The following is a 26,666-nucleotide window of genomic DNA, read 5'->3' as shown; positions in this document are numbered from 1 at the left end:
GTCGAAAACCAAATCTCTTCTGAGTTTGAGAAATGAACAGACTGACAGCATTTTAAATACACAATGGACACAGTTCAGGAAACAATTATCTTCCCTACTTGGACAATCAGAGACTGGTATTTACTCACAGAGCTGTTCCAAATCACAGTAATTAACTGTAAATTGGCTCTAGCGTTCTCCCTGGAAAACCCAGTTTTCCTGTCAAATTTCCAGCTGTCTCAACCTTTTCTGGGTTTGTTTAATTTATCTACAAACAGCATGAGTAGCTGGACTCTTTTTCCCTTGATTTAGCATTTTGTGCAACAGTGGTATTATCAGGGCTTTTCTAACGGAGCTTTGGGAACAGACAGCAGCAGAAAGAGCAAACAGTGTGTTACCAGGACCCCTCTCCCTGTGCGAGGGACCCGTTTACTGGAGTGGATGGGATTCCTGTGGCTCATTCCCACACAGAGAGGGGGGGTTTTATTGGTCGCTTATATGTATCTGGCATCTTCCACAAGTTTACTATAATTAAGCCCTTGCGTGGACCGTGGCGGTCTGCATTCACCAGTCGTTCTCAGTCTGTAAAAATATAACGCAGCGCTCTTGGTATTTTAAGCACAGCTTAGTGAAAGGGATTGCAATGCTGCAGGGTCCACTGGGAAAATCTGCACCGTGTGAAACACAGTCTGCACCAACGTCTTGTTCCAGGGCTACCTAACAAATGAAGAACTCTCAAGAGAAGTTACTCTTCTCCACATGAAATGCATTTTCTCTCTTCTAATGTGCTCTTTTTACAATTGTTGAGTTCACAGAGTTGTTTCTTAGTTTTAGGTAGTCGGGTATGTCAAGGCAACATATGTTGGCAGTGACATTTTTCGCTCATGTGGCACTACTGCAGATAAATCCCCAATGTGCAAGCTGACAATATTAGACTCCTTCCCATAGGAGAAGCATAGCAGCATCTTTTTCAATACGATTTTTCATAAGTTTCCCTGCCAGTGCATGTTGTGCTCCAGCAGGAGAAACTGAGGATACATCTCAATACCCGTGTCCATTTAGCTGCTGCATTCACTGCTGAGGTTGGTTAAAGGATTGCCCATGAGTGATAACATTTTGTGATAAGGGTGCTTGTTGACTTACTTCAAAAAATTCATTTCACAGCCTGATAGCCAATAGTAATAACTTCCAGGCATTACCTGTTCCTGATCTAAGCCAGCAGTGTGTGTATTTGAAAGGCTTCATAATGCACTATCAGCTCCTTGAACCATCCAGACCCTCTCCTTAAAACTGGTTAGGGATAAAAGGCCAAGTGGTGTGAAATCCCAAGCAGCTGCAGTGAGGTTCTGAAAGCACTAAACATCTCCCAGAATCAGGCCCACACGTCACTGTGTACCTCTGCCACCAAAACATCATTGTGGCAATGTGTCCCTTGAGAATTTGGGTGGAAAGATCTAGTTGAAGATGTCCCTGCTCCTTGCAGGGAGGTTGGACGAGACAACTTTTAAAGGTCCTTTCAAACCCAAACCATTCAATGAATCTGTGATTTACTGCACTTGATCCAGGCCTAAACAATACAATGGGAATTAGGACAGTTCAAAGCTACTTCATGGCAACTTTCCTGGTATTACGGATAGGGTGGGATGGTGTACTTGCCCACCAGCTTGCTGGAGTAAGGATTCTTGTTTTTCCACGGCATGCTAAAAGCTGCAAGCTGCAGGGGTGAGGACATGAGACATGGTGTGGCCGGGGAGCCCTGGGTGAGGACAGTCCCTGAGGCCGCAGTTTCGCTTGCAGCAGCCGGTGGAAGGAAAGACGGGTCTCGTTCTCAGCCTGTTCCTGGCTTTGTGACAGTTTCTGAGTGAATTGGACAAATGTCTCTGTCTCTTTTTCTCTGTCTGTGAAATTCATTAAATGATTCTTACCTACCTCAGACAGCTGTTGCATGGGACTAAAGTTTAAGTGCCTGAAAAACATCTAATGAAAGGAAGTGCAAGCTGTTAGCTCACCGAAATCTCAGAGCACTAATATCCTCCCACTCCTGCTACACAGACACCTCGGGCATTGTTCCAGGCGTGGATAGGCAGGGACTGTGTCTTTTCCCCCAGATTAGGGGAGTTCATTAAAAGACATGAAACTCTTCATAAAGAATAGGTTCCACATTTCAGCGTGCTCTGAAGCCTGAGTGCTCAGCGGTAGTCACAGAAGCAAAAAGGATCATAGGAATTACTGAGACAAAAATAGAGGATAGAACAAAAACCTTCATTACCACTATAAATCCATAGTGCACTCACATCTTGAATTGTGCATGCAGTTCTTGTTTTCTCATCCCCGTTTCAGAAAAAAGAAGCATTATATCCAGAAAAGATACAGAGAAGGGCAAAAATCATGATCAAAGGTATGGAACAGCTTTTATCCAAGGAGAGAAAATAGACTAGGATTTATCACTTTTGAAAGGAGATGGCGGAGAAAAGGGTATGATAAAATGAGGTTGAATGTCATTCTGAAGAGGGGACAATTACTGAATATTTTTCATAACCCCAAAAATTAGGAGACATCAAATGAAACTTTAGAGCAGAGGAGAGTACTTTTTTGTTCCCCGCCTAATGAAGCCATGGAGCTCAGTGCCACAGGTGGGTGTCAATGTAGAGACAAAAAAGATGAGCCAATTTGAGGAGGGGACTTGGGGGAGCCTCTCCAGGGCTGTCAAACCCAAAGATGTCTCCAGTGCTCATGCTCTCAGAGCTGGGGGTACAAACTGAGGTGTATTTGTCATATTCTTATATCTTACCACTAAGTATCTGCTGTTGGCCAGGGCCAAGGTGCTGAGCTGGAGGGACCTTGCTCTGACCTACTGTAGCCATCAGGTTCTTACTTTGCAACCACATAGTTGAGCATTTAAGATGTGTTATTAGCTTGTAAATATGACAGGATTACTGTGTAATGAGCTACAGGAAGAACCAAGTGTGAAATCTGCAAATTAAGGCAGGTTTGACTAGTTTACTTTTTCCAGGCAGATAGAGGAGGTGAGTTAGGAAGATACGTGAGGAGTAGACTCGGCTCTTTTACACAGGCACTCATGTATTCCAGCTATGTTACATCCTCTCAGACATAACATTTGAGTGCCTCGCTTCATATAGGATTACAATGGCATAAATAGTTGGATTGACACTGATAGCTGCCTAAAATGCAGGTTAGAGGAGAATATAATCATGCTGTAATCTGTATCCTGCTGGCTCCTCCGGAGGAGGAAGAGCTGAAAGGCAGAGAGGAGACGGTAAATGCTGAATGCACGAAATGGGAACAATGGATAATCAAGATTTCCAGCGCTTCCATCTGGATAAGAAAACCAATTAGACTGTCAGAGCTTGTGGGAAGGTGGAGGTACGACAAAGTCAAGTCGTTTCCTTCCTGTCCCGAGGAAGTACCCTTCTGTTTATCTAGCTTGGAGGCTCTTCCAGTTTATAGCAAATAGCCTTGGCCTGTAGCCACCACAGACGTCTTTGATGATGAATTTGTATAGACTTGAATGATTTTTCCCCTATTACTTCCCCTGCAAGTGCAGAATGCAGCAAATGCACAGAAAACACAGGCTGAAGATGAGCACGATGTCCATGGTCCAGGGGCTGGTGGAGGATGCTGACACGGGGACATGTGGCTCCAAAGGCGACATCACTGCTGGAGGGAACCTGAGAGGTGCTCTCACAAATGCCTCAGTAGTTTAAGGATGCTAATCTCACAGGAAACCTTTTCTTTCTGAAACACCAAAACACCCTTGAAAATCTGAGAATCCCTTGGAGTTACCCAGTTGCTAGCTAATAAACCCACTCACACATATGAAAAGTATTCAGTCATTTACCCCTCAGCAACTGAAAGATGCTGTGCCCACAGTGACAGTGATGGGGATAAGGCCCCAGAACTGAATAGAGAGTCGTTTTTAATGGGATTACATAGTTCTGCTACATGAGGCCGCAGATACTAGAGCCATCCATTATTCCAATGGTCTGGCTGAACTCCCTGCTTCCCAGACACAGTCAGCTAAAGAGGAGATTTAAACATGACACTCCAGACATCAACTGTTTGAAAAAAGGGATGGAAGTAGGAAACCAGTGAGAAAAGAATTAAATTCCTCATGACTCCTCAAGCATGATTTCCCCACAGAAGGGGAGATTTCATCCAAGAAAAAGAAGTTAGGAGGAAATCCCAGTTGAGAAAAGCACTGTTTTGGATGTTTGCTTTTTCTCCATACTTTCTGAAGAGCTTTTAGTTCATATAAACATCTCGCACGGTTTGTAAGTTGTTGGACCGTGAAACTACTCGAGGTTTTTAAGCTTAACATTAGAAAGCATTGAGCTTCTGGGGTTTCATAGCTTCTGTATTCTGGCTGTTCAAGTGGTGAACAGCTCCTGGATCACAATCACCTCTGTGGTCTGAGATGAACATTACATCCATTTTTTGCCAATTGTGTGCATGCTGTCCCCAGGTGCAAAGTAATGCCAAAGCATCACTGGGGCTGCCAGGACACACAGGAGAGATGACCTGTTTGAGCCTGCCCCTTCTCCAGCATGTGTGTCTGACAACACTCAATTTAGGAAAAAAAACAAAACTAAAACTATTTTAATAGATTTTTTGACTCAGAAAAGCACCCTGTAAGCATTAATGTGATGTTCAAGTTTGAATCAAGCCTTCATATATTGTTACGCTGTTTGCTGCACTGTGCTATAAAACGTGCTCCCTAAGTTGGCACTGATGCCAAAAGCTCTTCCCTTGGTTTTTCTCACTTTCCTTGGTATATCTTGTCACCCTCCCCGTCGATCTTACGTGTAACACTTTCTCTGATAAAACAATTACTTTTTCTTGCAACCCAAATGCTGGACATGAAATTGCATTATTGCTTTTAGTTCAAGTAACTCCCTGCTTAAATTCCAGGCATCAAAGTTTAGAGCAATATGCGTTCACACTGGACAAATCTGTCTTGCACCGAGAAAGGATTAAGTGTGAGTTACAGGAGTGTCTGGGTATGACTACATTTTAGATGCTGTGCTATAGAATGTGTTTTCAGGTTAATGAAAGGCACTGGCTGGAGTAAAACTATTTGACTGATGATGTGTCTGCGTGAGAACACCTCTACCACTGCTGCAAAATGTAAACCCAATAATGCTACTGCTTTGACCTCCCTTTGAGAGACTGCCCTTGCTTCATTTGGGTCGGATTTGTTATTTTAATGGAATCCTGATGTGCAGTGTAGTAGGCTAATGGTATTATTTGGGTCTTGTGTGATGCTCTTCACCAATATCTAGTTATTGTTTGTGGTTACTAAATTTTCCCCCATTTTAAAGGTGGGGAACTGATGCAGAAAGATGGGAATTCCTGTCCCTAGTGGCCCAGGGCAGCGGGGAGACGTGGCTGCTTCTGTCTCTGCATCCAGATCCCATGCTCTGTATTTCTCCCAGTTCTTTCAAGTTAAAGAATGGCCAGATCATTTGAAAAATATCTAAGGATCACCTCGCCCATTAGAAAAACAGTTGATAGATCATCCTTTTCACTTATCCCAATAATATTCATCTGCAACTTATTTAAATGGACTAAAAGTGAAGCTTTAATTCATTATTTCATTCCTCTTTTGTTTGTTTGTCTGCTGACTTGCCTGGGAGTTTGTTACACGAAGTCCTGAGAACTTAGAATTGATAAGGAAACTACATAAAAATGCCTTATTTTACAGATCACCTGATATACATGTTGAAAACCACTCTAGTGAGGAACTACTTTACCTCCATCATGAGCATCATAACAACACTTCAGGGCCACAAGGCTCCAATTCTGTCGTCTGTTCACCTAAAACTCTCATTGAAATAGGTATTACAGCTGTGGGATGGGTCCCTTTGCTTTTGAAGCTGCAGCATCAGTTACAGAATGCAGGTTTTCAGGTGGCACTCGGGCACTGTACAGTGTTCGGGGGGAATATGTGGGGTGTAAACATGACAGCCCTGTGTAGTCTAATTAATTTCTTACAGCCTGAAAACATCTACATTCCTCTTCCAGTGGTAATAGAGCTTTTTATTATTATTGTTTAGAAATGCATATAACTTTGAGCTTCATTAAAACCAAATGTTTAATTGCACTCATGGATATCAGATTTATTGATTTACTTAACTTCCCCTGTATAGTACAGCAGAATAATATATCACAGTTTAATATAATGCTGTCCTGGCCAAGTTTTACTCCGGCATCATGGTTTCTCAGACAAGTATGCATTGATGGTTTATGTTGGCAGGGCCTTTGCTTCTGCTGACAAGCTGGAAAAGAAAAATCCCATTTATATTTTGAGATTTCCTAAAGCCTGCTGATTTATGAAATACAACTGGCCTTGCATTAGCTTTTGTTTTGGTTTTTCTTTTAAAGAGGAAAAAAAAATCACATTTTACTTTATCAACGATTTAAATAGTGGAATTATTCCATCAAATTGCACTTCCCTAATTGAGAGATTCGTGGCAGGTTAAACAGCAATTAATAACAATTATTTAAGTTATGGTTTAATTTCTTTTTCTTTGAGATGGAGAGAGCCGTGGCATCATAGGCCATCTCATGTAAATATTCCCTGTGTGTGCCTATGGCATATAGTGACATATAGTAGGCAAATACCAATGAGTCGTTGTGTTCAGAGCTGATTAGCAGTGACGTGGATGTGGTTTATTTGGTGCTGCGCACCAGACATGCGCAAGATTCAATCCCTGTTGAGATGGAATAAAATATTAGCTCAGGCTCAAGACCACACGGAGGCTGCTCCCAGTTGGCTTGGAGCCTGTGAACTCATGTCTGGACATGCTATATGGTATCGATTCTTTTTTTTCCCCTCTTCGCTGCTACCAGTGATGAAAAGGACAACCCGCTAGTTATAGACAGCGGTTGAATTATCTCTTTAAAATGTTGCTGACTTGCCAGCATCACTGTGATTTGGGACTGGCAAAAACACAGATGCTATCAGCTTGATAGCTGGAGACCAAAAAATGTGTACTTCATGTTACATTTTTCCCAAATATTTATTAGCTCATGAGTTCTGACAGTCTTTGGCCTGGTAGAGGTAATGGTAGAAATCCCACACGTTTCAGTTGGTCATAAGGAAATCCCACTGCTTGAGCGCTCACAGGGTTCCTGAAACCCCATTGGAGCTCCTTGTGTCATTCTTGGTTGGACATCTGTAGTTTAATAAACGGTCTATTTGCCACACTAGAAAACATTGTATTATTCAACATGAATGCGTTCTGAAAAACGGAAAAGTTGCAGCATCCTGGTCTTGGGGAGCAGAGGCTGAGCCAGGGCTGTGCGAGACACAGGAACAGTGTAGGAGGAACAGAGGCTTTTCTGAAACACCTGACAAAAGTGCAAGAGAAAGGTAGTTTTGGATTTATTTTATTTGCATCAAATTCATAGCACTGAAAGCCTGGCAGGTATCGTTCGTCTCATCCTGGCACACCAAGAAGCGAAACCAGAGCTTTTGGCTAGTTACAGTTTGAAGGTGCTGTGCTTGGCACTGATGAATAGCAAAAAAATGCAATTGTAGGAAAAGAAAATCAGTCAAAACCAGGGAGCTGGCCAAGATAATTCATATTTGATGTCCATTATCTTATTACAAATGGTCCCAAGCCAGGTGCTGATATCCTCAAGGCAGCACTCAAAGGATAAGTCTGCATTAAATGAAATGTATATTTTCCTTTTTATCGCATCTGCAGGATATCTTTTTTTTGCCATGGGATTGCTCCATGTGCAAAGGTGGAACTGTTATGGTTATTCACTTATTTTAGACAGCAGCTGGGTATACAAGGGGTGCATTGGAACCTGGCATTGATGTGGCATGTTTTGGCTATGAGCTCTTAACACCAAGAAAAAGAGAATGCTCTTTACCCAGTAAAAAACGTGCTACTGAGTCTGTTTCTAGTGTAAATAATTATTTAAGTCTATTTTTTAAGTTAATGTTCTAAATAGGATAAAGTTTAACAATAAAAATAAAACCTCCCATGGTTTTATGTTGGTTTGGGGTTGTCAGTAAAGGGAGATGGTCAGGCTGGCCCGTGTCAAACAGTGACTAATGGACTCCTGGCTCCATCGCTGCTTCCAGCTGCCTCCTAAATTAAATGATTAATTGCACAAGGGAAAGACAACAGTCCTTATTTGATTATACTGATTGTAGAGTTGCTGATTATCGGAGTAAAGGGAATATGTTGTCCTAGTTTCCTAAATTCTCCAAGGAATAAGGCAGATGTGAAAATAACGTAGAACTGGAGGATGTGAGGTGAGTGGGATGGCGGGTTGTGTGTGCTGCAGTGTGGCCAGGCTGGAGCTGCAGGGGTTGCTGCCATCAGTCTGTGCTGCTTCTCCAGCTGGGATCCATCGTACCCAGTGTGTCTGTGCCACAGGTAAATAAAATACCCATTTGCCAAGGGTACTAACGAAGCTTCAGATGAGTTACCAGCCCCTGATTCTCGGTTGAGATTAGTAAAGCTGTTGCACAGCCTTTTCAGTGTCGTGGGTTTCCAGGCTTTTTTGTTTCTCTTGGACTTGTAGCTGTGCTAGTTAGTGGTAAAAGGCTCACCTGTTGGCTTGGCTGAACTGATGGCAATGATGTTTTGTAGCAAAACTGCAGGCAGCTTGGAATGGAAATTTCATTTAGCTGGCCAGGAGGCCAAAGGCTTTGAGTTTCTTCATATCTCGCTAAGAATAGAATAGCTAGGGCAGCTTTTTCCTAATAATTTTACTTTTTATTTTTAAATCAGTCTTTATGGTGTCATTAACCTGCTTCTGGGTCCTTCTTTTTTGTCTTTTTTTAGCTTTCTGCAGAAGAAATGTATAGAGACACATATCGATCTCCCAGTGCTTGTAGTATCTTACCTTTGTTGCAGTACAGACAGAAATAAAAAGAGCAGACACTTCCAATCCACCAAAAAGACACACTAATAAAATGTAGGCGGCTTTGGGCTGAAAATGGTTGCTGTGTAATAGCATATATGGACAATATAGAGTAGTTTAGAGGCGGAATTGAGGAAGAATGCCTTGGCTAATTAAAAGTTCCATTGGAATTCCTGGTATACAGGTTGTAATTACTGCTGCTGAACCTTTGCCAGTGCTTAGGGGTTAATGCCTTTATAATTTACAGACAGGGAAGAAATCAGTAACTCGGTGCACTGTTCAGTGTAGTGTCTAGTTGATGAATGCTTACAATGCCCCATAAGGAAATGCTTATTCCTAGTTTAGAAGAGAGAAATGGGTTTTAAAGGGTGTCTTTCTTTGGTCTCGCAGTTACCCAACAAAACTCCACGTCCAGCATGATGCAGGAATTGTGTGGGACCCTCCTGCGTGGCGAGCGGGATGTGCTCAGGATGCAAGTTACACACTTGTCAGGCACAGAATATTTCAATTCCTTTATCTTCTAGTGATTTTACCCAAGCCCTGTCTGTGAACCCACTTCATGCTGCGTTGTGCTACAGCACAGAGCAGTCTTCTTACTCCATGGTCCTCCAGCTGCAGTTCTCATTACCAGTTCCAGCAATATAGTTGGAGATCATCCTACTTTGTGCCATACAATACCAGAAGTCCTATTCCAGCATACCCAGACCATGGACATCTATACCATGCTGCCTGTATTACTATGCTGAGCTGAGAGAGCAGCCTTGTGCCAGCAGCTTCCTCAGTGGGAAGAACTGGAAAGATATTCAGCCTTTTGTCAACTTTGTTTTACTGTAGCAGCTCAGAATAATTGGGCGGGACCCAAGACAAAAACCCAAGCATGGCTTTTATTTGGTGAGTTGTCTAGAGTATAGAGGGAGAGCGGTTTTTAGTGAGGAGGCAGCACACGAAGCCCAGAATTGGCTACGTGTTCTATATTCTTCCACATGTTCTTGGAGCAAGGTGTTGTATCTCTTTCCTCTTTGCATACTGCAGCTTAAAGTAGCGCAACAAGAGTGCTTTCATTGATGGAAAATCTTTGAGCTCCTCAGAGAGCAGGTGGGATTGCTGTAAAAATTATTACTTTGGGTAGTAAAATGAGTTAAACAGGAATCAACTGGCTAATATATTTGAGGTTCATTCTGCTGCCCCACTCTGCAATACTTAATAATCCATTTTGATACTACAATGCCTCTTTCATCTGGCAGAATTGATGCTTGCATCAGCATTTGGCTTAGGAGGTCTAGTGCACACGGCAGGTCACAATGAACACTTTCACTCTGCTTTTTCTTACAAAAGCATTCACCACACTTCTGTTCAGTGCTGTTTGCCGTGGTCCTTAGAAGCACACATATCGCTGCTCCACTCTGCAATGGCCGTGCTTCACTGCGAAAATGGAAAACATAAAACACAGATACAGTTTTGCTCTACAGCACTTCAGATGAGGAAAATTTTCTTTGAGCCATTGCTTCTTTTAAAGTATAGTGTACTGCAGTGACAAATACACAGCTTTGATGTTTCCTGCTCCACACGACCATGACATTGTAAATCAGCGTTTTGCTTTTTCATACTGTTATTATAAAAACCTGTTGTAACTTTGTCGCAGACACGCATATGTTAGCTCTTGAAAACCATGCATCTTACTCTGTTCTCTTTTGTAACAGGGGAATTATTTCATTTGCAAACAAAAGCTACGTTCTGGAGCCATTAGAAGGTGCTACAAACGAACACAAGATCTACCGAGCAGAGAATTTGAAAATAGCCCCAGGATCTTGTGGGCACCAGCTGGACATCTCTGCGGTGAGAGCTGCTGGCGGTGACGCATCGCACCATTCCCAGGCTGGCAGGGTAGGTGGATGAGGCACTTTGATGTTTCTGGCTTGTGAGTGTGTGTCTGTTAGCATTTCCATATTACTGCCCACCCAAACTCACTGTTGCAGAGTCCCTGCTTTGCAAAACATTACACACATCATCAGCTTCTGTTGATGTCATGTGCTTAAGATCATGCTTAAAATTGAGCATATACTTAAAAGTTTTTTACTCTTTCTTGATCCTGCACGCATAACTTGCTTTTTACTTTCTTTGTGGGAATGAGATGGCACAGAAAAGTGTATAGTTTCATACTGTGGTAGTACTTTTTGGTTCATGGATGATTATAGCAAGAATTTAAGACCCCATAAGAACACTGAGCAATGTCTGGAAAAGTTCTTGCCCACTCAAGATGGAAGAGAACACGATAGCTGTGATACTTTTCATTTGGAAGAAGACTAGAGGTGCCTTGGGGATACCCCTCTGATCAGGACGACATAATCAATTTCAGATTTCTGTTAGACTTCTAGTGTCTAGAGAGGTCAGGTCCATCACAACACCCACGTGGTCATTTGCCTTGCGTGGCATCTCACTCATGTCTGATACATTTTGTTGGGAGGTAAATCAAGCTCCGCCAGAGCACTGCAGATCCAGCTGAAGTTTAGTGAGACGTGGCAGGCCCTTTATATCACATCTGCTGCTGTGCCAGGAGCAGCAGGAGGGGACACACTGACTCTTTGGTGTCCTGGGTCCCAACCAGCACATCACCAGGCACAGCTGATGACCTGGGTGGCAAATGAGGCACGGGCACCAAGTCTGTGCGCTCACCGTGTCCCCATGGTGGTGGCAGTTGCCCAAGAAGGTGACAGAGAAGCCCAGTATCAGGAAAAGTTGTGTTACTATGTACCTGAGCTCATTTGCCAGACCTCCTATGTAGCGAAATCCTGTAACATGTTTGTATCATTGACATTTAGTTCATTAATAATAGCTTTTACTGCTTTCTAAGGTCATAAATAGTGCCCAAATAGAACTTAGCTTTTTTCCGTTTCCTGTCGTTTGAAGGCTATGTAACACTATCACATGTGAGTTTGGAAGTCACTTTCCTCTAAAGACAGTGCTTTTTGTAAGATGTTCAAAGTCTAATCTGCAGATAATAAAGAGGAACACTTTAGGAATGTGAAGAAGACTTTGTGAAATGTGGCTGGCAGGTGATGTGCAGCACTGACTTAGCGCAGGGGGTCGCACAGTTTGCCCAGGAACAGTTTGCTTTGGAAAGCTTTAGTCGTGTTTTAGGTTATAGAGAATTAGTTTAGTTAAAGAAATCGTGGTCATTAGTAGGTCATACATCTGCTTAAGCTCCTTAAGCTCTGGCATGAAGATCAGATACACTGCTGTGACCTCTTTTCCTGAACTGTCTTATTCCAGAAGCAAGGGAGGAATGATGGAATAGATGCTCAGCTGCTCTAAATCACCGAACTTTTGCAGGCATTAATAGGTCATTTAAGTTTAGGGTAGCAGAGAAGCTGTCCTCTAATTAGTTCTAATAACGAAATCATTTTCTTCAGTGATCTTTTTGCAGGTCAATACTATGACTTTTCTAGACCTGCATTTAGAACTGCAGGTAGTGTGACCAGCTGTTTTGTGTAAATATACAGATACAAAACTAAATGGATGCCTTCTGGTTTCAGAGTGTTGGTTTGCTTCCCTAGATGCTGACAGTTGATTCTGCTTATTTCTGCAGTTTTTGTTCTTGGGCTTTTCCTCCTACATAATTTATCAGTTGACCACTTGATCTTTTCTCTGCTTCGCTCAATATCCCTTTATCTCTCATTTTTCCTAGTAGTCAGTTTGTCTCTTGTGTGAAATGTTTGCTAAAAGTCAGCTCATCGTTTCTTTAAATGTGCCTTGGAAACAGCCGAAGTCTTTCTGCTGGGGATGATATTTTCCTGTGAGGGAAGATAACTCAAACATTGCAACTGCAGAAAGCTGAAAGCTTGAGAGAGACTTTGCCCCGCTTTCCTGCTTGCTCTGAGCAAATCCTGAGGGGTTTTTTTTGTAAGTACCACATAGGCCATTTCTGTTGTGGTCGATAAAAGGAAAACGTCCACAAGGAGAAGGAATAAAATAAAACTTTGTATGTAGTGAAATCTTTGGTAATTTGAGATGTTGTGTATTTCCTCTTGCAAGCGCTGTGTTGGACTGAGGGAGAGGTGATTCCAAGGGTCACTTACTGCAAACATAAAATACTATTTGCATCTTTTTTGGCAGTATAAGAGGGAGACGCTGAAGACTACAAAGTATGTGGAGCTTGTTATTGTGGCAGATAATCGCGAGGTAAGAAAATTAGAAAGTTATGGGGAACACGGGTGGGAAACCAGTAGCTCAGTTCATCTTCCACGGTATCACACATAATGTGCTTCGGACTGTAACACAATGGTTTTCCAAAGTAAAGTTTCTTCCCTAATTAGGGCTGAGCAATGGAAGGCGCTGTTAGGATGGGACAATGCTGACAGTTAATTGTAAAATTTCTTGCAATATTTCATAAGGAGTTTGACTCTCAAGTGGGACTAACTGTAGAAACATTCCAGTGAGTTGAACGGCAACCAAAGATCTAAATCTTGGTTTGAGTTATTTTACCACCTCATTTTTTCGTCTCCTTGGACAGTGCTAGTTAGGTAGATACAATCACAAAGCAGCACAAGAGCTAACAGGAGAGACTTCGCTTTTTCACAAAACATCAGTCCCAGAAAGATTTCTATGTGTGATTTAGGGATTTTTAAACCTTTTAGTGAGAACCAAAATCCTGTCCCACAGCCTGTGCTTGTTCTGAGCCATTGGGAATTTGCCTCAGATCGGGGATCCCCAGACATCACTCGCAGTGCTGCACCGTAAGGTGGCTGATGGGGGAAACGATGCCATTTGTCCTGCTGGTATATTAATCCTTTACATTTGAAGTTTCAGAGACAAGGCAAGGATGTGGAAAAAATTAAGCAGAGGCTGATAGAAATTGCAAACTATGTTGATAAGGTAAGAACATAAGCATTATTTCACTTTTTCAAATCTTACTATGCTTTCTGAAGAACATTGCTCTGAAATCAGTGTCTGTTTTACCAGCAAATGAAGAAAGCTTCTAAAACTTTAAACTTTTGCTTTCATAAAAAGAAAAAGAGCTTGCCGCAGGTAAGCATAAGCTGTACGTTTCCAATATTTCCATTCTCAATGGGGCTGTGTCCCCATCGTGCTCTCCCAGCGTACCCGCCGTGCTCAGATCAGCAGCTTTCACAACCTGTGCCGCAGCTCCTTATCCACCCACCTTTTCGAGGAGCTGCCCCTGTGCTTTCCTAATACTGCAGGATTTCAGAGCAATACTTCTCCACAACCCGTAAAACCAAGAAAGTAAACTTACACCTTTCATATGCCCTTCAGCGTACTGAGCTGGGAGCTCTGCGCTGCTCTGACAGTTCTCGGTAATGCATGGACTATACACAGGATGCATATATCTGTGTGCATCTCCTAAGGAGATGTACAGTTTAGCTCTAGGATTTTATTAACCTGGGAAGAGAGTGGGGATAATCACCTATGGAACAGCCCATAGCAAAAGGATTATTCAGAGGAGGAATTTGGAGAGCAAAGTCCTTTGCAGCAGCGGGGGATGGTCAAATTGTAAGGCCAACAAAAGGCCTGCGAAGATACGATCAATAATATATATGGCTGAGGAAGATAGCAGAATTAGAAATATGCAGGTCTTTAGGAAGCAGGAGTTGATGGCTGAGTGAGCGCAATAAGAGACACACACTGGATTTTTTTTTGTATTTGGAGTAATTTCTTCACATAAACAATAAATGCTGAGAGTCCTCTACAGTGCTTTTTGAGCAAATTAAAGTTTATTTCTGTTGTGCTGTATGGCCGGAAAAAATGAGGCGTCCAGTAGTGAAATTATAACTGAAGGGAGTCTTAATTTAGCTGAGAACTTGCCAAGTGACACTTCAAGGGAAATAACTGAAGGAGAAGCATTCTTGATTAAAAACAAGCTGCTGTAGACACCTCCACCTCTTCCATAATTGTCTTGCTGACTTATTGCTGGAGGACAGGTGTTTATATGTTACCTGCTCAAAATTAATTTTGCATGTTACAATATATTTATGTTTCATACTTAATTTATGCTCAGCAAATGCCAGTGTTATCCAAATGACTGTAATGCATACAAACAAGACAAAGATCTAGTATATTCTTTACTCAGACTGTCAGCCAAATCTGAACTTGATCGCTTCTTGAATCCTTCACATTAGTCTCACACTAGAATTGTTATCTCTGCTCTGTTGATAATTCTGCTCTGGCTCCCCCTCTTGTAGCAACTGTTGCATTTACTAGTGTGCTAATAGCACAGGTAGCCCATGGTGCCAAAATCACTTGGTTTTATCTGCTGTGAGCAAAACTCGATGGCTGAGTAATTTTCAGTTATTGTATTGAAGCACAACCATAGCTGCGTACAGTCACCTCTGCCTCTTGAATTGCACTGGTGCTAGCGAGGGAGAGTCATCTGCTGGAGCAACACGTTTGTTCACAAAGTGCAGGACAAGCTGCCAAACGTTGTTCTAGTCACCTTCAAGCTGACATGTGAAGGTAGCCACAACATTTAATCTCAGAAGATACCAAACTTGGGTGAGACATGAAGAAATAGCGTCACCTCTGGATGTCTTTGAATGCCTGGTGGGTATTTAGGTCAGAACTCTTCTCTCTAAGTCATGGAAATACTCTTTCTGACACAGTCCTATCAGGTGTTCACTTTGGCCCTGGAGAAGAGATCAGTTAAGCCTCTACAATAAAGGTTCCTGTGCACGTTGTGCATATTGTAGTCCTTATTAACATATTCTAATCCAGTGTGGTCTAAAATGAGTTTTAGAAACATGTTTTTATTTTTGTTTTCTCATTAGTTCTATAGGCCACTAAATATTCGAGTAGCCCTGGTCGGAGTGGAAGTGTGGAATGACATGGATAAGTGCTCTATTTCTCAAGACCCTTTCACCAGCCTGCATGAGTTCCTGGACTGGAGAAAGCTGAAACTGCTACCTCGTAAACCCCATGACAATGCACAACTAATAAGGTAGACTTGACACTGTATATAGTACCGGCTGGTATGGCAGTGATACAAGAACAGCTGTACTGGTTTATTCCCCAGTTGCTAAGCTGTTGGGAGAAACGTCTGTGCCCCTGACGGTTTGTCTGTCCCCTCTGCAAACATCCAACACGAAAACACTTTGCAGAGCTCTTCAGGAGACTCTTCAGATGAATTTCCTTCCGTAGCTCTGCAATAGCCCTGTTGCTTGTAGGCCTTTCCTGAATACCACTCGTGTACAAGTGTACGTGTGTAAGAAGCTGGTAAATACTATGGGCATGAATTCATGAGCGGTTTAACCTGGTCTCAGGCTAAATTGTTACTGCAAAAGGCAGTCGTGCCCTCACCCCAGAAGCAGAGCTGAGGCAGCACTAAGCCTGTTTGTTGGTAGAAAGACCTCAGTAAACTTTAAAATGCAGTCTAAATCAGACAATTCATTTGTGACTTAAAAATTAAATTATACATGTCTTTTACCCTGCTGCTGCTATTGCCTGGGTTAAAGTAATTGAGTAGACATTCTCAAAGTAAAAGCACTCTTAAGAAAAAACAAGAGAAACATGTCTTTCTTCAGCCAGGTATCATTTTTGATCAATGAACCGTTCTTTATATTCTACAGATAAATGTGCCTGATGTGTTAGTAAATAAAAGGAGCTCTTTACTCATTATGTAGATATTCTTACATTAGCTGTGTAAGAGTAGAATGAGCCCTTCCAAACTGTCCCTCATGAGATACTTGATTGCTCTCTATGTATAATAACTCTTTGTTTGGAATGATTGCATTCTTGGCCATGTATTATAACAAGTAGCATATAAACTTCCCACTGCATTAAAATAACCCTTCTTTGAGCTGGAGACATTATTTTTATGTTTGTATTTCTATTCCAAACTTCAGTCAGGGGAAAAAGAAAGGAAAGAAGGGTCCTATTACAGCAGTAAACCCAAAGGACGGTGATCAAATAGATATTTCTCGTAGCGGGGATGCCGTCATTGTCAGTTTGGCAAGTCAGCATGACTAATGTGTGCTTTTCATTGTTTTAAACCTGCAAATGTCTAGAGCTGACACACTTGAAATGGGATCTTTGTTTGAGATGGGCCGAAATATAAGACTGAAAATAATAGGGTGGTATCTTGGCACAGAATGGTGATTCGGGGACTGTTCTTCTCCTTTCCCCCTCCCACAGCGGGGTGTACTTCCAAGGGACCACCATTGGCATGGCGCCCATCATGAGCATGTGCACCGCAGAGCAGTCTGGAGGGGTCGTCATGGTAAGTGCTGAAAGCGCGGGACTTGAAACTGGCCCAGGTGGCGCGACACCATCTCAGGTTTTGTAGCGCTGAATTCTGTACCAGAACGTCAGCCCCTTTTGTCCCATTTTCAGTCAGTGTTATCTATATCTACATGCACATTGCTTCTAAGTGATAGTTTCCAAAGTGAAAAAACTGAAAATGTGGCATTAAAATACAACATGGCCTCTTTGCAAGAATCCCCTGCTCCTAATTATAATGAAATCAGATGTTGAGGTACTATAAGGGATGAAAACCAGAAGATGTATATGTTACGCACTAGAGTATACTAGTGTTACAGGCAGCAGCGGTCTGTGCTGAATCTTTTATTATATTGATTTTATTCTGTATTTGCAGAGTTTCTTGTGTAAGGCTTTATTTTCCATCTTAGCAGCACAGTGGGTTTATTACATTGCCAGACAACAAGAACAAACAACAGCAGCATTTACTCTACCTGAGCCTCTCTCAAGTAGCATTACTGGTAATGCTGTGGTTACATGCTAGGCATGATGAACACACAAGTAAACTTCTTAGCCAATTTCTGGAGGTATTTCTGGAGGATTTTCTTTCAGATTTTAAAAAAATTATTTGATTAATTTTGCACAGTGTTTTTGTGCAGTTGCAGACTCGCAGAGCTTGCAGGCCACTAACAGCCTCAGCTGCTGACCTCAGGGCTCAACTCAGAGCATAAAGACCTACAAACCTCTTAGACAGTGTCTGAGTTCAGCCTGCATGTGCTCAACCCTTTGTGTTTTCTGCAGCTTCGTCAAGGCTTCCAGCACCTCAGGTGATGGGTTGTTCTCTCCAGCTTTGCTGGACACCTCAGATCCCTACAGAAATGAGGTGGGAGCTCAATGTTCAGAGTTTGCATGATCTCAAAGCTTCATAGGGCAAACCTGCAGCCCAGGGCACTAAGGCTTTTGCCTCAAGACATTACATGCCACAGGGTAATCCCAGAGATACAGCCCCTTGAAAGCTCTGCCTTCTGTCTTAACAAGCATCCAGACTGAGTTTGGTCTGCAGGTCTCCTTTGTGGTCTCTTGGACAAACAGGCAAGAAGCAAAGCTGGGGTTTGTGTGCGTTCGTGGAAGATGATGTATAGATGGTTCGGACTGGGAAGATTTACGAGGTGAGCAGGGAAGCTGAGGTATAGGAAAGAACAATCACATCATGTAATTCGGAGAAAGTCGTGTCAAAATGGTAGAAAAGAAAAAGGCTTCAGTCTCTTGTTAGCTTTAGAAGCTGAGTCTCTAATTGGTGTTTGTTACACGTTTTCACTGGGTACCTGGGGGATAAGTATGAGAGGAAAAGAGGAAGAACAAGCTGTAGGAACCTCCCAGTGCACTTCCAGATCTTGGCAAAGGCTTATATGAGACAGACAGGCCCATTTTATCCATTTCACCCTCAGACAAGCACTCACTGCTTTGGCTTTATCTGTAGTCAGAGGTGCCCTTAATGACGACTTTTTGTCCATTTAATTTTTAGCATAAGGTTTAAAATACACTACAGTGTATTTTACTGCGATGTCAGTCCTCTTCACTCTGGAAACTGTCATTTTAAACAGAAACAACAGAAAATATTTCGTTCTGGTAACAGGAAAACAAGAATCAGCATTTCTTAACGTTCTCTCAGGGAGAGACTGATTTATATGTCCCTGCTCATGGCCGGGGGTTGGACTAGATGATCTTTGAAGGTCCCTTCCAACCCAAACTGTTCTGTGATTCTACATATCCAGGAGAACTCCGGTGCTCGTATTTGAATGATGGGCCAGGCTGCAGCTTCACTCGAGATGCAAATTAACTCAAGGCTTGTACAGCCTAACCATAAATGTTTTCCAGTTCTTTAAGCAAATCCTCAAAAAGGAGCCAAATCCAATATAAGCAAACGCTCACCCCCAAAACCCAAATGGGCAGCTGTCCAGCCTTCCTCCCCCAGTTAACAAAAGCTAATTCAGGTGCATAGAAAAAAAGTTCTTATTTATACCAGTACCTAGAGAAGAAAGCTCTAAATTTGGAAGACAGGCACATGAAAGAATGAATAACTCTTAATCTGGGGGACAGTAGCGCTCAAATGTCTCAACACTGGGCAGCTGAACATCTGGCCATCCTTATAATCCCACCAATCTCTTACCCATCCCACCCCTAACACTCAATACCAAAAAGCTGCCATGCTCTCAAAACTCATCCGAAAGAAAACAGGGAGATTGCATGAAAAGTAATATTTGAATACAAAAACTAGAATCATCCTTGTATGATCTGGTTTTCCTGACTGTTTCTCTATCATCCCTACTGAGAGCCTGCCCCTCTCAGCTTTTCTGTAGGGCTGAATTCTCTAGCGGTGGGTGACACCCTGTCCCCCACTAACTATAAGAGAAACTCGAAGTGGGGAGAGCAGGCATCTGCGTCTGAGAAGGCATCAAGAGCATTATAACTGTATTTTACCGCCGTGGTTTTGTTGTGTTGTATAAAGACCAAACGAAAGAACAAACCTTTGACATGCGATTTCGTCTTCATTGTGTTTCAGAATATGGCCCGCTGAAGTTGTGGATCTAAACATAAAATACTGCTGTAATGTGATGTCATATTCTCACTCATGTCAAATTTCTGTCAACTTCAATGGAAAGTTAGGCTGAATGACAAGCGTAGAACTGAGGCACTTGCATTTCAGTGAATTGCTTACATGAAATAAAAGTGTGTTTTAGGAACTTATTCCTGCAACTGCATGTGAAGTTCCAGGACTGGGACATTAGCCTGTTCTAGCTATAGGTGACAGTATTTTATTGTTACGATTTGGTCTGAATCTCAGTGGAACGAAGCAGAGTTCAGCTGAAAAGCAGCTGCATGTTTTGTGCAACAGCTTATTATGTCTTAACAGTAGATGGTTGCTTATTCAGTGGTTGTGAAACTGTTTGGTAATGACTTTTACTGCTCAAGTTAACTTTAAAAGACCCCGGTGGAATAAATCAAAGTCACATTGCTATTCATTTATTTAGTCCTTGCAATACTTAGATGGTCTCAGTATCAAATGGGACGTGTCAACTGTTTGTTTTGATAACCTTCATTTCTGCTGTCTTCACATAACCTCCTTTGCTGAGACATCACATTCCTGGTTTTAAAAACCCTCTCTAGAAACTGATAAAATTGCATTCCAAGCGGATCAGAGCAAGTAATGAGAACCGCATGGGCTGTAATAATTGTTTGCCTATTCAAGACACAAATTACGCTTCGGAATTTAGTGCTCCAGTTTTGGAGTGGACTGTGTGAACTGTGGGTTTATTTTTACTTGCCAGCTCTAGAGGGTTTCACATAAGCGTAGTCTCTGTTCAGTAAGAGGGACTGAACAAATGAGGAGGTCTGAGCTCAGTTTGTTGTCCATCGAGGTAGCTCAGACCTTAGGGGAGTTTCTGTCCTGACCACGTAGCCCTGGTTTCAAGGCATCATTCCACTGTGCTCTTGGTAAATTACATGGAATTTTATCATTGTTTTATTCATCTTCAGTCCTGGATTCTTTTCCAGTCGAGCGAGAAGTTGTGCTCTTTTGATGACATCAGGTTCGATCACATAGAATTCTCGAAATATTTCATAAATTACTACGAGTGCAAAGGTAAATCAGTCTGTATGTGACGCGTGTCTACATAAGACATCTCCATATGTAGGCATTGTGCAGGAGTTTATATTTTCTTGATTATTACAGATTCTTTTGCTGCATAGGTTTACTTTGTTACTTGTTTTACTAGGACAGGTTGTACAGCTTCTTTCAGCAAACAGGCATCTTAGACTAGAACTGCACACAAACTGCCTTTTAGATTAGCCATGAGGTTTTTATATTACAAGTTAAACATTCAGGAAAAACTAAAAAGAGATCCTTTGTTAAAAGATAAAAGTTTATTCCAAATGCAGAAGTAGTTTCTTGTTTTCAGAATGACCGTGTTTTCTTTTCTATTTTGTTTTCTGAGAAGTGATTTACTAAAAATATTAGCACAGGTGAATGGCAGAAGAACCTCTTAAATGTACCCCAAGTTGTGTATCAAGGGCTTCATTAATATGTAGCTAATGTTTTGAACAGTTTTACCTTTCACTTCGTTTCAGTCTGAAGGTTGGCTTAGATGATACTAAAAGAGTTATTTAAACTGAATATATTCATATATGCTTTTAAAGCAGGTGGCTGTACATAGTAATTCCATTTACTGACTGATAAATAGTGGATCATGCATTTATATTACATGTTTATGCCTTTAGGGGAAGTTTTCAGTTGAGTGCAGTGGGATTTTTCCCTCAAGGAAAATGATCAATGTGGAAAGGTCTCTTACTTGTGGTTAAGCCAAAACATCAGTCCGATCACCAACCTGTAGTCAGACCATGCAGTGAATTTCTCATAAATAATTGTCGTGAAAATCAGTATTTCAACAAGGATTAATGTTAATATTTCAATTTTGACACCGCAACATTGAAGAATATTCATAGGTGTTAACAAGAGGCCATCTAAGATCTCGACTTGCCTTATCCTTTCATTTTAAAAAGGAGATTTTCAAAGTTACTTGGTTTTCCTTGCAAGGCTTGTGAAATCTTGGACTTTCTGATATTAAAGAAACAGTCTGAAGAATATTAAATAGACCAAGTGAAGTTTCTTGCTGCTTATGTAATTTACCTCCTGCCACGAAGGATCTTCTCCCTTTTCCCTCATCACGCTCATCCTCACCCATAAATGGTTGCCCAGCACTCCACAGCTGGGTGCCTCTTCTGCCATGTCTTGGGATTTTGGGGGTTTTATTGAGCAGGGGAGTTTTATGCCCTAAATAAAGAGATGGCCCAGATGTTCAAAACTATCCATTGGTTTCAAATGCCTAATGTGCCAGGGAAACTGGGTGGCCTGCCCTGAAATTCCCAGTCGGTGCTTGGTATATGGTGGATGAGTTTAAAAGTTTGTCCATTTAACACCAATCTAATGCAGCTGGTAAGTTTATCAAACATTTCAAAGGACAGACAGTAGAACCTCAGAGTGGGGAGTGTGTATTTTGAATTGCTTTTATATGTTGACTTCACTGGTGTGTCGTTGTGTTGTAGGATCACTCAGAAAACCCTCTGGGTGCAGCGGTCACCCTGGCTCATGAACTGGGCCACAATTTCGGAATGAATCACGACACATTGGAGAGAGGCTGTAACTGCAAAGCATCTACCGACAAAGGGGGCTGCATCATGAACCCTTCTACTGGGTAAGTGCGGGGGTAAGCACTGGCAAGTTACACTTAGAACGGAAAAGTTTTAGTTCTCCTTTGTGTCTCGGGAACGTTCAAGGGCGAAAGAGAAAATCTTTTCAACATCCGTCAAATCTTTCCGCATTTATCCCCCTCAAGCTGAAACAATTAAAGTTGTTATCAGAGCACAAACATGTACCATTGTACCTTTGTATTTCTGTTCCCAGTGTGAGAGACAAAATGCCATAAGCAATAGGAAAATTAAAAAAACCTTGCAAGTGTTGAATCAGAATTTCACCTTCTCCCATCTTGCCAACCGAGTATCATAGTCATAATAGGAAATGAGCAGCATCCCAAGGCCAAGACTAAGATGAATGTATAGCAAATAAAGTAATGCAGGAAATATGTTATTAGTAGACGCTCTGTAAAGCCTTTGTCTTGTGCCGAGAAGGTTTTTAGTTTCGCACAAATGTTTGCGTTTCACCCCTAGTTATAAGTGTGGTGCAGTATTTACATGTGAGCAACTTAAAGCTGTACATTTGGTGAGGTCAGGACTGTTCAGTGGCCGGAGGAAGATCTTCCAAGGAAAGGTTCAAGACACTGTGGGAATTAAAGCCAGTGAACCCTTGGTCATCTCTGCTGATGATAAGAGTGCTATGTGAAGAGAAGCGCAGTGTTTTTGTAGACAGAGCACAGGCACCATGACCAGAGGAGCTCATTACAGATTACTTCTCTGTATTTTGAAGTTCTTCTAGAAATATGTGATATAATGAATGAGTTCTCCATGTCCATATTCAGACAAGAACTGATAGTAAGAGCAGTAGATTCACCAAAGCTTTCTGATGGTAAGTGATGTGCTGGAGTGGACTGGCTGCAGAAATGTTCCAGCCTGTGACTGGAAACTGGTGAGAACCAGTGGGGCAGATAATCTGCCAGCAGTGTCTTGTAGGTACAGCTGGACTTGCCTTGGGGCAAGAAGATGGTCTCAATGATCTTGTGTCTGTTCCAGCTCCAGCATTCTCTGTGTCTGCTTAAACTTCATCTGTTGCTTAAAAATCTCTTCTGGGAATCGTGATCAGCTCAGCCTCTGCCTTCTCCAACACTGCATGTTTCTGGGAAAGAGGGAGAGCGATCTGGGAGAGGCCAGGGAGTGCTGGGCAGGGTTGCTCCCCGCTGGTCAGCCTAACAGCAGCCTTGGCGTCTCTTCAAAGGCATGCTGTCACCCTCCTTCGAGGCAGAAGAAGGGATTCTGGCCAGCGGCCAAGCACAGCAAGTTAAGAGACAAACAAAAGAGAGTTTGTGTGTGGAGGGAGGAAAACGAGAGTGATTTCTGCAGTTTGGAAAAGAAAAATAGCTTGGCTCTTCTGAAACAATAGGTAGTAAATATCTGTATGGAATTGCATTCTGCAGCGCATCAGAGCTCGTATGCACACTGGAAAACAAACTGGAATTGGAAACGGGGCTCTGAGGTGAGGGGATGCGAGAGCTGGTGCGCAGCGGGCGGACGGGCCTGAGAATGGGCTCTGAGCTCCTGACAGATGCGTGCAGGCTTGAGTCATCCCCGCTGAATTCCTGCTTCAGCATCCAGTTATTCCGCTTTTGGAAATAAATGCAGGAGATGCTCTCAGGACAGAAACTTCTAGGCGTTTTGTGTACTCGTCCTCTTTAACGTGAGATTAGATAACTCCTCCCTGGTTCTGTCTTCTGCGCAGGGGTTTTTGGGGTTTATCTGAAGCCGTCCTGTGTTCAGAATGTGCCAGTCCTGACACTTGGTGCTGGGTTTGCTCAGGGCATGGACAGACCAAGGTTGTACCTGCTCAGTGTCTTCTCAGATGTGAGTCCAGCAGCTCCGCTCACTTGATGTTGGGGTTCCTGTAGCACATTATGGCTCCAAGGCTGTTTTTCCTCCAGCAACACCGTGCCCAGCTCCAGAATGCCACAGGTTTGCAGTGTGGGGAGAGGGGCATCAGCTGCACTCCAGCTTTGGAACACTTGCTTCAGATTTTTATCAAACTTTATATACAACTAGTGCCTCAGGAAGAGTTGCGGCATTCGCAGAATTGAGCGGACTGTGTTGTTTGCAGCGATTATTGATTTATAAATGGAAATTTTAACATCAGTTTATAGCCTTAGGCTTCATACTGTGCGGTTAATCCATAATAAGTATTCCGGGAGAATACTTCATGCCTTAAGCCAAACTGCATTTTACCGATTTAAAATTAACACTTTGAATATTTACCCAAGATCTGACCAAGGCTGGTATTCATCTGAGCACCATTATTCATGGAACACTGAAGAAGTACGTGTCTGTTAAGGCGAAATTAAAACTCCCTACCTGAAAAACATTGTTAGAATAGGAAAAATATCAAAACAAAGAGCATCCCAGTAAAGCTACATACATTTGAAGAAACAGCCTGAGCTCTCAGTGTACTCACTGACACTCTGCTCCTCTAATTGCTGTTGGTTTAAGGTAGATTTAGCAAGTGCAAGAAAAAATCTTTGTGTTGAACTAATGTAAAAAGTACAAGCTGTTGAGAAGTCCTTATGTGATATTTAAAAAGCATAGGAAATCTCCGGGTTATAACAGAAAAGCCTCCATAAACTTAACTTTGGAGTCATTTGTGTGGTTGTGCAGCAGAAGGGAATGTTTGAAGGTTTTTGACTTAAAAGTGATTTCATTAATTATTGCCATCTTCTTTCAGTTCTTATGTTTCAGTCTTTGAAGAGGTCTTGGAAATTACTTGTTGGTGGAAAAAAATCTCAAGGGATCAGTGTGGAATTTAAACTCTGTTGGATCTGTCCTTTAATGAGCTTCCTATAGCTTTAACTCTTAAAAGATACCAGCAAGATGTGAACCGCTTGGTGTGAGCTACAAATGCCTTAAAGACCCTCTACTTCAGCAAAATATATTTTGTGTAACATGGAGTTAAACATCTAGAAGCCAACATTCGTGACACTCCAGGCCTTTTAGAGATTCAAATATGTGCTATGGAAATGACATAAATCCCACTGTAAAAGGACTTTTTTTTTCTATAAAAATTGTATGAACAAGGAAATATTTAATACTAACGCATTGTTCCCTTTTTGTGAGTGTTTTTAATGATATTCCTTGAGTTCCTTTTTGACTGTAAACTTTTCCAAATGAAAAAGAAAGATATAAGGAGTCTTAAAGAGATCTGTAGGTCTTTTTGCTGAGATTATAGGATCTGAAAACCAAGGCACTAGGCTGGCTCGGTGAGGCCATTTCAGTATTCCACTTGTTTTCCCAATATCTGCTCTTAGGAGTGAAAATGTTCTTCCTGACAGGTAGATAAATACCGAAGACTTTTGGTGAAACCCAAGGCGTCAGTCTAGATTTATACCACTGCAATTAAAAGCAGAATTGAACACAAATTTTGAAGCAAAACGAAGCCAATTAGCAGGGCTTGTTTATTTCAGAATTTTGAAAATGTACTTTTTATGTGCTCTTTCATCAAAATTGAGCACAGGTATCTCCTTGGGAGTTAAAACTGGGTAGTTTCCCCCAAAGTGTTTGAAAGCTTGAAATTTCTGGTCAACCTTAAGCATGTTTAGTCTGTCTTGTCACTGGTGGAAAGCTGAGGGTTTATACTTCCCTCACCCACGTCTGTGTCCTTGCCAGTAGTGGCTCTTCTGGTTTAATACGTGTGACTCACCCAGCTAACTTGTCATTGGGGAAACTGAGCGTGCTGTAAACATGTTCTTCCTTCCCTCTAACAGAAAATACCCCTTGGCGCCTTTTCGTGTACCCCCGCCTAGTTGAGGTGTTGATGGGAGACCGGGAATCCATGAAGGTCAGACCAGGTTTTACCAGGCTCGTTCAGATCTGCTCCCTTTGCAGATCCCCGTAACTCGCGCTGCTGCAAGCTGCTTTCCCTGCCGTCTCTCAGAGGCATGCTGCTCTTACCAGGATCAGCTCTCACTGCTGAATCATCCCAGCCAGGGCTAATTGAAATGCCAGGCAGGCTCTGAGGACAGAGCCAGTTGCTTCGTCTCTCCTCGCACTTGTGTAGGCAGAAGCAGGTTTTCACCGTGCTGATACAAAAGAGGGTGATGGAAAAAGGGCTGCTTCTCCGTCTCTCCTGCAGTCCCCTTTGCATCTGACTATGGGAATGACAGAAGCTTTTTTTTCACGTTTGCCTTACTGCCCACACCTCATTTCTTTTGCTGTCCATATATTGTGAGATAAAATACCTCCTATTGACCTGGAAGGGGTGCATGCTTTACCGTAGGCTGAAAGTTGTCTTTACAGCTGTAAACTGGGGGGGCTTTTCCACACCCGTCCAGCAGATTCCCCCTTACCCCACTGCACAGAAACTACAAATG

At 42.2% G+C, this 26,666-nt stretch overlaps 1 protein-coding gene across 1 annotated transcript in view; it reads left to right on the top strand.

Moving 5' to 3' along the window:
- The window catches only part of ADAM12 (ADAM metallopeptidase domain 12), a gene marked incomplete at its 3' end in the record, with an annotated part of 169,097 nt that overhangs the window by 103,016 nt on the left and 39,415 nt on the right, over positions 1 to 26,666 (top strand). The window contains exons 6-11 of the mRNA XM_080348278.1: positions 10,584 to 10,767; positions 12,997 to 13,062; positions 13,684 to 13,755; positions 15,663 to 15,832; positions 17,026 to 17,110; positions 22,192 to 22,340. Coding sequence (XP_080204404.1) covers positions 10,584 to 10,767; positions 12,997 to 13,062; positions 13,684 to 13,755; positions 15,663 to 15,832; positions 17,026 to 17,110; positions 22,192 to 22,340 — 726 coding nt within the window. The remainder of the gene's footprint in view (positions 1 to 10,583; positions 10,768 to 12,996; positions 13,063 to 13,683; positions 13,756 to 15,662; positions 15,833 to 17,025; positions 17,111 to 22,191; positions 22,341 to 26,666) is intronic.

This window comes from Nesoenas mayeri, assembly GCF_963082525.1.
Source record: "Nesoenas mayeri genome assembly, chromosome: 7".
Lineage (NCBI taxonomy): Eukaryota > Metazoa > Chordata > Aves > Columbiformes > Columbidae > Nesoenas > Nesoenas mayeri.
This window is presented reverse-complemented; position numbering and strand designations above follow the sequence as displayed.